General features: G+C 43.9%; 1 protein-coding gene across 2 annotated transcripts in view; it reads left to right on the plus strand.

Moving 5' to 3' along the window:
* The window catches only part of LOC135546205 (limbic system-associated membrane protein-like), a 474,265-nt gene that overhangs the window by 450,081 nt on the left and 10,809 nt on the right, over positions 1–13,375 (plus strand). For both annotated transcript variants that reach the window (XM_064974438.1, XM_064974437.1), the window contains 3 exons: positions 1,839–1,964; positions 10,662–10,793; positions 10,937–11,057. In XM_064974438.1, the coding sequence (XP_064830510.1) occupies positions 1,839–1,964; positions 10,662–10,793; positions 10,937–11,057 (379 nt within the window). The remainder of the gene's footprint in view (positions 1–1,838; positions 1,965–10,661; positions 10,794–10,936; positions 11,058–13,375) is intronic.

The raw sequence follows: 13,375 nt of genomic DNA on the forward strand, positions 1-13,375 counted from the left end.
ATTTGAAGAGAAAACATATTGAAAATAATTTGGTGTGAAAATGCTCAAATAAAAAATTAAGGGAAAAAAGGCCTACTTTCTTCTCTCAGCCCATAGATGAAATTATTGACGTGTTACTTGAAAAGAAAAATAAATATTTTGGTAGTAGATAAAGCTACAGGTGTTCCCACCATCTAACCACGGAACGGCAAATTTCTCTATGCCACTTGTGCAAGATCAACCTCACACAGTCCCTTGTACATTGCTGTAGAATCCTGGGCAGTCAGGGAAAGAGTTTTTCTTTTCAAAGAACTGCCCTTTCAAATACTGTTCCTTGAAGGTTGACCCATGACTAAGATTACAATCCTTGCTGGGAGCTATAGCCACTATGTTGAAATGGTTTAGACTCTTTATTCATTTGACTCATGAACCGCCTAGACTATTTCTGTTTAGAACGCGACATGGTTATCTGTCTGGGAGCTGTTTCCTCTCAAACTAATTTTTATCTTTGCCGCTGGCCTGGTGTGGATTAATGCCCGGGTCCTCATTCAGCCAATCAGAGCATGGATATTTCCAGCCCGCTTCTTTGCGAAAAAGCTATTGAATTCCATGTCACTTCAATCTTTCCCGTATCGAAAACACATCTTCACTTTCTGTGGCCATTTGACTCACGCAATAACTCTGTACGGCTTCATTTAATGTTGTTTGGCAATAAAATATCCATGTTGTCAGATGTCATTAAAGTGACAGGCTGTGCTGGCCAAGGAGAGGGAATCTCGATGAGTGTATAAAGCATCAGCTAAGGGATGTTACATGGTCACTATCAGTATAAAAACAGACCTTTTGGGGGGAGGGGACAAATCCAGAGGAGCACTGACATATTGATTCATCCTCTGTCATACCTGACAACATATAGAACACGTTTTCCCTGTTGTCAAGTATGAAACAGCACGGCAACTACAAGTTTGAGTCACCTTGACAGCAACACGGCTTATTTTAGGTGACACGTGAGAATGCTATAGAACGTATTTATTATACCTGAGAGTGGTATATGGACATATGCAGTATATGTGCATTTTAAAGCATTGAGCTACTTGTTCAACTTTTTAAATAATATGTATTTCTGTTTCTGTATGACTCTCTATGTATTTTGCCCCATTCCTCATTTACATGTCATTGATCAATAGTTTCTAGTAAAGATATGCGTACACAACACCTCGCCTCCATCCACCCACAGTTTGGAAATTCACAATGATGTATGTGTGCCCACTTTTTTTTTGCTGACCAATCTGAAAATGGAGTGCACCTCGCTTTCTTAATTTGTTAGAACAGTTTTATCTGAGTAAAACGTCATTCTGTTTGATTTGTTTAGGTACAGAGTAAATCAGAATTGAGAGGTAGAAGGCCGATTAAACATTACATTCAGATGAAAAACGTTTGGCTTTCTTTTAACATCAGTCAAAGTCATACACCTGGCGTTTCAGTTCATTTCATCTTTTGGTGGGTAATGGATTGGGTTGAGCTCCAGAAACTATTTCCCCTTTGAAGTTGCTTTTCAACTTTCCTTTTCACTTGTTGAACTAACACGGCAATACTTTTGCACTCAAACTTTTGCATTCAACTATACTGAGAAATGGACATGTCACCTATGCCACAGCGACAACGTATTTGCCTCACATAATAAAGTAATATTTGCATAATTCATAAACCATGCACTTCATTCACCGCAATACTGCATTATGGTTGCAATTCTTGCCAAAGAAAATCCATGACACAGTTCTTAGGAAGTCTCAAACCCTACCGTAGAAAATGCTTCTACTTACATTAGAATCATTCATATCTGCCACTTTCTCTTACAGTTCCGGCAAACATTTACAAAGTTTCGGAAGACATCACCGCGAACGAAGGCAGCAACGTGACATTGAGTTGTCTAGCCAATGGGAGGCCAGATCCATCAATCACCTGGCGACTGCTCAATCCATCAGGTAAGAGCCAATAAGCACCCAGCAGCATTTCCTTCTCATCAAAGGGCAGCATTTCATCATTGTTGCTTATCACTATATCGGTGGTCTCAGACATGCAGGGGAGGGATGAGGTTGGGAGAGTGATCCTGTGTTTAAAATCAAACGTGGCATTCATCCTCGTTGCTCCATGTATTAGGATGATTTTATTTGTCATCCTCCAGTCAATTCTTTAGGTTAGGTTTCTTTCAGTTATAGAGGATGCTTATTATTGCTGAGAGAAAGATGGTAGACCAGAAGAGAGGGCGATGAATGACATCCCGTTGCTTAATGTTCTAGTCTTCCTGTGGATGTGGTCAACACGGTTGGTTTGCCTTGGTCTCCGAAGGTGCTAGTCATCTCATTGAGTTGTGCATGCTCGAGGAGCACCTGTAAATGACTGAGGCACACCTGCAGCTTCTCGCTCTCCCCCTTCATTCAAGCACAGAACTGAATGATCTGCCAATGCAATGTATTTCAAGTGAAAGCCATCTAACGGATTGCGATAATTAAACCAATATGTTGTTGTGATTGCTCGAATATCGAACCATTTATAACCAATTATCACAATAATTATATTTTCCAATACATTTTTAAATGTAAATGTTTTGCTATCAAACTGCCACTCAAACCTTTGTTGGAGTCCCTCTTAAAAGGGCAGCACGGGATTAGTGCTTCCATTCTAAATTTCTTAGTATAACTGTTGGAAACTTTTAGAACCCAAAATATATTCTTATTTTACTACTTTGTTTGTAAACAATGTATTTGTAAGCAAACACTGTATAGCTTTCAAACATGGTTAAAACTATAATTTTGATCTCATCGATGGTCTGTCCTTGCATCAATAGCGCTATGATTTTGACAGTGGTTACATTTTTCCAGCCCAATCCCTCAGCTGTTTACCACAACAAGTGGCGGGGTGTATCTGTGTTGTTTTTTGAATCCCGGAATGCCCCTTTAAACGCGAGGCTTAGAAATGCTCAATGAATGTTAACATCGAGCAATTTGAATAATGCATAACGAAGAGCAGTGCATTTTCATGCGACTAGATTTGTATTCCACCATAAAGGTGTGCATTTGATAGGTAATAGAATGCAGCCTGGAGGTGTCCACATTGATTAGTGTTCTACTTCGTTCAACAAGGTCGGCTGAGGTGGGACATTCAGAGGTTCCTCACTCATTTTTAGCTCTCGTATTGTTGCCTGATCGTTTGTTACCAAGCAGATAATTGGTTTATAATTGGAATGTTTGCTTCTAAGCAAATGCAATGGAAGGGTAGATGGAGAAATGAACAAAAACGCAGGGGACCCCCCCCCCCTTTTCCATCAGAGTCAAGATTGATGTTATTCTTTCTGACTTGTCAGAGGAGTGCCTCTTCATTATCCTAGCAGAGTATAACAGAGAGCACAACGTTTCGTAACATGACTTAAAATTATGGATGAAAGATGATTGGGATGAAAGAACTGTCCTTTCCTATTTCAGCTCTCCCTGCACGGTCTGGGATAGCCAATATTTGCTTTCCATAGTTCCTGACAGAAACCATGATATTAGTCTGTTGTCTCCCTCCCAGATTCGAGCCCTTCACCTATTTGTCCCTCGTGAAAAGATGCAGATACAGGGAAAATGCAGGCCTAGTAATATGATGTACTGTCTATTCAGATATTTTAGAGATGTCCACGTTTTACACACATTGGGATTAGAAGGAAGGCAGTGTCAGCTATTGCATTTTATGCCAATAGTTGTATTTATTGAGGACGTGGGATGTTGTTGTCCCTGATATTGACTGGTAAGCAGAACAATACTGGACTGTCTGTCTGTTTGTGGGGATGAAATCAATAGAGCAAGGCACACAGCGCCTGTTTGTTCTGGGCCTGTGCTCTGCCTCAGTGTGGCTCCTCCCCACCAGTGTTTATTTCTAAGGTGTATCTGTAAAGGTCACAGGCGGGGGAGGAGGGCAGCACACTGAGAATGCTGCGACAAAAGTTGCATTTTTGGTCAAGCAAGGAATCTTTCAGTGCACGCTTCCCGGACCACCAAAATAGAAGTCAGACAAGTATGAAATATACATGCCCTTTGGTGCTCCTCATATTACACGCTTTGGGCTATGGGAAGCCACTCACAGACATCGGTGGTAAATGGCTTTTTGAGGGAAAAAGAGACGGGGGGGGGGGGGTCGACTATGTTTAAGTATGCAAATAAGAGATCTCATTAAATGTGTGATCACTCACATCATTGGATAGTTCAAGAGCCGGGCACGGTTAATTAATGTTAAAATATGCATTTGAAGTTCCCACCTCTGACATAATGCCTTTTGGCACTAATTTAATGCTGCAGGGGTATAGCCTGGATCAACCTCTGTTCTACTGATGAGGACTCACACACCTGGACAAGCAGGGAGGATGGCTTTCACCTCCCAACATCCAGATGTATTCTTGCACATGCAATTGTGCCAAATTGGCTTGCATCTTGTGGTGTACTTTGCTGAGGGAAAATGTACTTGATACGATGTGTTGTTGTCTCACCTAGCTATCTTAAGATGAATGCACTAATTGTAAGCCGCTCTTGATAAGAGTGTCTGCTAAATGACTAAAATGTGAAAATGTTAAATGTACTACACACTAGTAAACATCTGGTCAAACCACTTAACCATATGCTCAGACAGGGGTGTTAAAATCAGATTAGATTAAGATTTCTTCTTAAACAACATCCTAGCTATTAAATATTTAACAGTGTCTCTCTCTCCCCATACATTTAAAAAAAATGCATTTATTTTACAAAATTCAAATGATTCCGATAATGATGGGGGACTCAATGGGGGGAAAAGGGTCGGTGTGGGGGCCTCGAGGGGAAAAAAGGGCCGGTGTGGGGGCCTCGAGGGGAAAAAAGGACCGGTGTGGGGGCCTCGAGGGGAAAAAAGCGCCGGTGTGGGGGCCTCGAGTGGAAAAAAAGGGCCGGGGTGGGGGCCTCGAGGGGAAAAAAGGGCCGGTGTGGGGGCCTCGAGGGGAAAAAAGCGCCGGTGTGGGGGCCTCGAGTGGAAAAAAAGGGCCGGTGTGGGGGCCTCGAGGGGAAAAAGGGCCGGGCCGGTGTGGGGGCCTCGAGGGGAAAAAAGGGCCGGTGGGGGCCTCAAGTGAAAAAAAGGGCCGGTGTAGGGGCCTCGAGAAGAAAAAAAGGGCCGGTGTGGGGGCCTCGAGGGGAAATAAGGGCCGGTGTGGGGGCCTCGAGTGAAAAAAAGGGCCGGTGTGGGGGCCTCGAGGGGAAAAAATGTCCGGTGTGGGGGCCTCGAGGGGAAAAAAGGGCCGGTGTGGGGGCCTCGAGGGGAAAAAAGGGCCGATGTGGGGGCCTCGCGTGAAAAAAGGGCCGGTGTGGGGGCCTCGAGTGAAAAAAAGGGCCGGTGTGGGGGCCTCGAGGGGAAAAAAGGGCGCGGGTGGGGGCCTCGGGGAAAAAAAGGGCCGTTGTGGGGGCCTCAGGGGGAAAAAAGGGCCGGTGTGGGGGCCTCGAGGGGAAAAAAAGGGCCGGGTGGCGGCCTCGGGGAAAAAATGTCCGGTGTGTTAGAGATGCCCGGGCGTATTTCTGGTCCCAGTCTGTCCCTGCCATTCTCTATACTATGAGTGACTTGGACTAGGTCTCAATAATACACTACTCATCCCTGTCCACCACAGCTCAGCATGCTACACACTCCAGAGTCCCCACCTCTGTCAGCCCTGAGATTGAAGTGGAGCACTTCCCAGAACTAGGCTCACAATCCCAAGGTCCCTGACTTGCATGTTCATGGAGGGCTCACTGCTCCCCACTGCTCTTGCTGACATTCTCCAGGCTGTCCCTGAGAAGGCTGTGACCTGTGGGATGTGACAGGCCCTTGTCAGGGTGGCTCAGGTTCAGCCCTGGCAGCGGGTGTGACACATGTAGAGGGCTGCTCGTAGAAGGGGATTAAGTGCTCCCCCCCAGGGATCACAGAGAGAGAGCTCTGCATCTGGCACTGCAGCTGATCCTAGACCTGTCCACTGTCACTGGAGGTTTAACCCCTCCACACACACACACACACACACACACACACACACACACACACACACACACACACACACACACACACACACACACACACACACACACACACACACACACACACACACACACACACACACACACACACACACACACACACACACACACACACACACACACACACACACACACACACACACACACACACACACACACACACCACCCAGCCACAGATTAACAAGAGCCACACTTGTTGTTGTGTGACTCTCACCCATCATCACTCACAGCTCCCCTCCAGGCCTTTGTGACCACAACGTGGTGCATCATGGGATGTTCTAAGGGTGATGTAACCGGAGTGTAACTTGAGTGTCCTTGTCCCAAGGCAACACCATTTGACCTATCCATAAAGAATCAGGAAATTAGAAGCCACGCTGGAATAACGTGTGGTCTATGATTCAATAAAATGGATTTGTTTATCTGATGCGTTGATCAGCATGATACGGCCAGCCTGCACAAATGGGAATGGTATTTGTAAAACGGTTTTGAGGTTTATCAACGAGTGGTCTTTCGCTGAGGTGAAAATGTTTCCCTGAAGACGTCCGTCCGTATATGTAGGCATGTGGTTGTTTTCATTGTGGTTGGCCCTCTAGCTGCTGATATGGCCAAAAGAATGAGAAAGGTGGGTGGTGATTTAGCTCAGTCATTTGTTCATTATCTTCCCACTAAGAGTCTTAAAGAACAGGCGGGGCTAATTATATATTGACTCCTCATCATCGAAATCAGACAATGGCCCGACAAGATTTGCTCCATGTGTTTGAGAAAGATAAAGCCGAGCCTTTTCCATTTGGAGGCACTTAGAAAGTAGTGTAGACAAAATCAAATAAATGTTGCAGTGCCATTTGTGCCGTTCTCCCCAAGTTCTCCCAAAATCAACTGCTTAACATAAATTAGTATTCACAAAATAAATGTAACATTTCGCACAGTGGTAAATGATGCTCATGAATAATGCATGGGCATGCAAATGAGCATTTTAGTTCCCAACTGCAGTTGTGTCGCTACGTGATGCTGATGTCTTTCCTCACTGGTGGTTTGTACTTTGCTCTCTATAGTGTCTCAAATTTAGTTCCCTTACGAAAGGTCTTTCCAAAATACTGGCTTGCCAGCAGACGCGTACACTTGAACTACCCTGTTCAAGGAAACATGTCATCAGAAATATAAGGGCTCTTTTGGCTAGGTGGTCATTCCGTGCTGCAGTACGAGGCTCAAACATGAGTGGAATTTCGGTGATTCCATGCTAATGTGACCAGGATTAGAGTTGACCTACCCAGTCCCATCTGATTCATTCTGAGATGAGTTATACGCTGCTGGCCCTCAGCTCCCTCCTGTGTGTGTGTGTGTCTGTGTGTGTCTGTGTGTGTCTGTGTGTGTCTGTGTCTGTCTGTGTGTCTGTCTGTGTGTCTGTCTGTGTGTCTGTCTGTGTGTCTGTCTGTCTGTCTGTCTGTCTGTCTGTCTGTCTGTCTGTCTGTCAACTTAATTGGGGAGGATGAGCACATAGTAATGGCTGGAATTAATGGGATGGTATCCAACAGATGGATGTGCTTGATACTATTCCATTCACACCATTCCAGACATTATTAGTAGCTGTCTCCCCTCAGCAACCTCCTGTAGCTGGAAGCCCTCTCCATCACGGTTGTGGTTTGCTTTTAGCATAATGTAGTTGCTTTCCCAATCATTTAAGGAAATACAATTGTTGAGACAAACCCAAAGTAATGCGGTTCAATGCAAATAACTTTTCACCACAAATTTATGAGTGTGAGGCTCACAGACCACTGCACTGTTATGTTGCTCCCAAATCCTGGTACCAGATAGCCCTAGGGTCGTACGCCTTTGATTCAGAACTAGAATATGTTGGAAAATAATGATATGCATTGTCTTTCAGTGTTGCTGGCACACAGTCAACACAATAAATTAAAGCATGGCACCAGAAATATTTAGCTTTTCATCAAAGTAGAATTTTAAGTGCCATTTTCATAGTGAAGTTTTTAAGTTCCGTTTTCATAATAAACACTGTTCATTATAAATGGGTGGAGAAGAAATTGTTTATTTAATTGTCATAGCTTATCACGTGTTTGTAGCTTAGCAGCATAGGCCCTACATCTATCTATCTAAAGTACATCCGGGTTCAAAGCAAGCTGGAGGAGTGTGCTGCCAAATGTCATGACTTGGACCTTAAACTTTCACCTGTAGTCACAATAAGCTGATGTGAAGGGGGTGTTTGGCAATGCTAGGCAGAGCTAGCCGCTCAACAGGATGGTTTTGGACAGTTCTCCTAGGGGTCTCTGTCTGCGTCAAGTGAAGATCGTTGGCTTTGTTTTCAACTGAATGAGCCCAGGACTTTCGGGGGAGAATGGTAGAGAACACAACACCTATTCATGTCTTACACCCAGTCAGACCAGGATACAGGCATAGACACACACTCTAACACTAGTGCAGGCACGCACACACACACGCACACACAGACACATCAGTCTTCCATTTTCAACAGTTCACACACAGCCACATACAAAAACACACACACCCACACAAACTATTTGGGTCTGTGATTTGGAATTCCTCTCTTTCTTTACACTCTCTCTCTCTCTCTCATTCATCTCTTTTTTCTCACACACCTCAAACTGATTTATTGCTCTGACAATCTATGTGAAATAAGAAGTTATGAGAAATGTGCACTCCATTCTCTCCCACCTCATTGGGCTTCTCAGTCACTCACTCGATTAGCATAGAGTTGTATGGCTTTGTCGTCATGTGATTTTTAATGTGCTCCAAATCAATCACCTTTCCATTCCCCATGGGGCCCGTGGAAAGCAGTGATTTATACCTGCTGAATCCACACAGAGATTGAATCGCTATAGAAACAGGTTCTTTCCTGGTGAAGGTAAGCCTAATTTTTCATAATTACTTTCTTCCTGAGCGTTAGTACTTGAAGTGTGTGTAAGGAGAGAGCAGTGTTTATCACGAAGCTGCTCAAGCCTCCTGGGGGACATTTTTTTGCTGATTTAATAGAATCATTAATTAAGCAATACATCTGGTCATATTCATGACACAGTTGTTTCTGGACCCTGCTGAGTTATTGACTTAATATTTCCAGTTCACTTGTATAAAGAAGTTGATTTTATTATAATTTATAATTTTGGTTACACTTTATTTGGATAGTCTGTCGATCTGTAGGTGGAAACCTGCTTTTTATGGTTAGTGTTTGAATAAAGTTTAGGGTAAGGGTTAAGGTTAAGGTTAGGGTTAACGCTTGGGTAAGGGGTTAGTAGACAGTAGAAATGTTACTGAAAGTCTGTAGAGTGACTACAGATGATCCATCCAACTAAAGTGTTACCTAGATAGCTACTGTAAGTAAGCTACCGTACTGTAGATCGTAGCTAAGTCATCTTCTCTCTCTAGCCCCTCAAGAAATATCTATTCAGGTGAAGTCCAACTGCCTTAATGATAAAACGATCAAGCAGCCACAATACATTTCCATGGCAACTGATTTCAATCCTAATTTTCCAATCATGGCATCCTTTGTCCACGATGAGTGTGTTTGATATGGCTGCAGTGGCCATGCTAGGAGGACCCTTTGATCTGAGTGCTCTTTTCATAAGCATTGAACCACACCAGACAATCATAGCAAACATAAGCGTAACCATAGAGATCCTATCAAATATATTCCAATTCCATGGGCGTGGAACAGAAAGAGCTTGATACATTGGGCATGCAGCGGTGAATGCTGTTGCTATGCAGTTTGACACTTGAAATTGAGGTTGTTCGGTACGTTTACATTTGGATTTAGCCAGGAACAAATCTATAAGAATAACTTGAGGGTCTCTAATAAGAAAGGAACAGTCTTCCATATCGACATCCCAGGGTTGTTACTTAATTTCACGGGTAGAAGACCTTGCTCCCTGAGTGTCAGCTCAGTTGTGGTGCGCTCATTGTTTTATTTAGTTGGGTTCGGTGGCATTTGGAGGTTGAGCTGGGGTTTTTTTTGTGTGTTTTTTTTTCAACTCAGAAACTGTCTCTGTCTTCCACACATTTACAGGGCTTGGAAAAAAACATGTTAGTTATAAGGTTAAACAGGTCTCAGGAGTCTTCATGCATTCACTGCAGGCTGTTGTTCCTATCAATCAATATCCATTTAGAAATGCCAAGAGAAATGTTGATACAGTACACTATTGTTTTGTTTGTGAACAGCTTTAGTCAATGTTACCCCATGGTACTGTATGTAGCAATTGTACCAGGTATCTAATCAACCCAAGACAGCAATGCAGAGGCAGTCTTATCCGCATGCTTGGCATTCTCCTCATCCTGATCACTCCTCGATAGGCTAAATGAGAGAAACTCAGGAGACATACGTGACTAATTAAGGGAACTGCTGTTTCAGGTAAGTCCATGTGATGCTGCGTTCGAACATTTGGTCCGACATTAATTTGCTAATCAGGCTTATTGGAAGTAATGACGGATTCAGAGCCCCATTGAACATCATTGTTCTGCTTTACCTGGAAGCTATCCTGTTTTCCCTATGTCCTCCATTCACCCTCTCTCTCTCTCTCTCTCTCTCGCTCTCTCTCTCTCTCTCTCTCTCTCTCTCTCTCTCTCTCTCTCTCTCTCTCTGTCTGTGTCTCCCCACAGCGGATTCTCTAGATGGGGAGGAGTACCTGGATATATCAGGGATCATGAGGAACCAGGCGGGCCGCTACGAATGCAAAGCCAGCAATGACGTGGCCACACCGGACGTCAAATATGTCAATGTTGTCGTCAACTGTAAGTCACTTTTTTGGGGGGGCGGGGGGTTGACTCCTGTTTCTCCTGGCCAGTTGTTTTTACTACATTGAGATCCATGATGTGTCTTTCATTAATTGATGAAAGCAATAGAACCAGATGAACTGTTTTGATTGAATCCTTAGATCCTCCCGCCATCAAGAATGCCAAGAGCTCTGAAACCCAGGTGGGCCGTATGGGGGTTCTTCAGTGTGACGCGGCCGCAGTGCCCAAACCAGAGTTTGAGTGGTACAGAGATGACAAGAGGTAAGCGTTTTGTGGTTGTTTGAATCCAAGATTGCCCCTTTAATACATGTCCTTTGGTCATAATGGGGGAAGAGCCTACCCTATTATCAGAGGTGGCTGGTGGGTTGAGCTATAGGAGGCCCGGGCACTTTTTAATGGTTAAAATGGAATAAATGGAATGGTATCAAACATATGGAAACCACGTTTGACTCCGTTACATGAATTCCATTCCAGCCATTACAATGAGCCCGTCCTCCTATAGCTTCTCCCACCAGCCTCCACTGCATGTCATGTGAAAATGTAAAAGTTGTCCAGGGAACCAATTTCACACCTGGGACAGAAAGGACACTTATAGAGGGGAACCGTAGGTGGAAATTCGTATGTGATCACTAAGCAATGGCAACCATGTTCCTTTCATCTTAACACTAGTCATGTAATAACCTCTAATGTGTAATTGCTTCACTGTAACATATTCAGTGGCTATGCAAAGCCAAAAAGTGAAAGTGTTTATGGTAATGTTCACACTAAACTGTCTTTGTAAGCTCGACGATTGTGATACACCAAAGTTGCTCCTCAAGTTTGTCATTTTTGTATAAGTACTATCTGCTATTTTATTGCAGAAGTAGTCTAGGTACTCGGTATATAATTGATAATTGTTCAGATATTTAAATTGTTCACAACCATTATTTTATAAAACGGGTTCAGTCAGCACTTTGCCTTTCCGACTCCAATCATTCCACGTCCCTTTTGATGAGCTGAGGTGATTTGGTCAAGTGTGAAACGCTTTATCTAGAAACAATTGATCCTTGATTGCGATACGTATTTGGAAACCTTTAACACTCAATTTAATTATCATCCCAATTATTATTATTTTTTTACAAATGCAAAGATGCACTTACTGCATGGTGTACCGGACACCCCCGCAGCCCCTGGAAGGTGGGGGCCATGAGCTTTTGGGGGCCCTTACGCCTGTCATCGATGTCAATTTAAAAAAAAAATATAAATACTTTTTATTATCTAAGTGTTTGTTTCTTGGGCTTCAGGAATGTGACTGAAAATGTGCCCCAGGACTTGAAAAATAACAAACTGTATGTACAAACTGTAGCTTCCAGGACAAGTATTTGGGGGTATCATCTAACAAATGCCATGGTCAAGCCTACGACAGCACCTGTGCAATGAGTGGAGCTTACTCAGGTGTCCAAAAAAGCTCATGTCAGACGAGAGCCTAATGGTTCTTAGGTAGTTCTTTATGAGTTTTAGTTTTAGAAAATGATCTCTCCGCAGAAGCGACAGTTACAAGGATTGTAAAAACAGCTGGATTGCTGTAGAAACATCAGCCATACTGGACAGAAAGGAATGGTGCTCTCTGGTCACATTTTAATTTGTCACATGCGCCAATACAACCGGTGTAGACCTTACAGTGAAACGCTTACTCACAAGCCCTTAAACAACAATGCGGTTTTAAGAAAATACCAACAACAAAAGAGTAAGAGATAAGAATAACAACAAAATTGGAAGAGCAGCAGTAAATAACAATAGCAGGGCTATATACAGGGGGTACTGGTACAGAGTCAATGTGTCAATGTGCGGGGGCACCGGTTTCGAGGTAATTGAGGTAATTATGTACATGTAGGTAGAGTTATTAAAGTGGCTTTGCATAGATAATAACAGAGAGTAGCAGCAGCGTGGGGTGAGGGGGGGGGCAATGCAAATAGTCTGGGTAGCCATTTGATTAGCTGTTCGGGTGTCTTATGGCTTGGGGGTAGAACCTGTTTAGAAGCCTATTGGACCTAGACTGGCGCTCCGGTACCGCTTGTCGTGCGGTAACAGAGAGAACAGTCTATGACTAGGGTGGCTGGAGTCTTTGACAATTTTCCGGGCCTTCTTCTGACACTGCCTGGTATAGAGGTCCTGGATGGCAGGAAGATGTACTGGGCCGCTCGCACTACCCTCTGTAGTGCCTTGTGGTTGGAGGCCAAGCAATTGCCATACCAGGCAGTGATGGAACCCGTCAGGATGCTCTCTATGGTGCAGCTGTAAAACCTTTTGAGGATCTGAGAACCCATGACAAATCTTTTCAGTCTCCCGAGGGGGAATAGGTTTTGTCGTGTCCTCTTCACGACTGTCTTGGTGTGCTTGTACCATGTTAGTTTGTTGGTGATGTGGACTCCAAGGAACTTGAAGCTCTCAACCCGCTCCACCTCAGCCCCGTTGATAAGAATGGGGACGTGCTCGGTCCTCCTTTTCCTGTAGTCCACAATCATCTCATTTGTCTTGATCATGTTGAGGGAGAGGTTGTTGTCCTTGCACCACACGTTCGGTCTCTGACCTCCTCCGTA

The sequence above is a fragment of the Oncorhynchus masou genome, chromosome 9 (genome assembly GCF_036934945.1).
Source record: "Oncorhynchus masou masou isolate Uvic2021 chromosome 9, UVic_Omas_1.1, whole genome shotgun sequence".
NCBI lineage: Eukaryota > Metazoa > Chordata > Actinopteri > Salmoniformes > Salmonidae > Oncorhynchus > Oncorhynchus masou.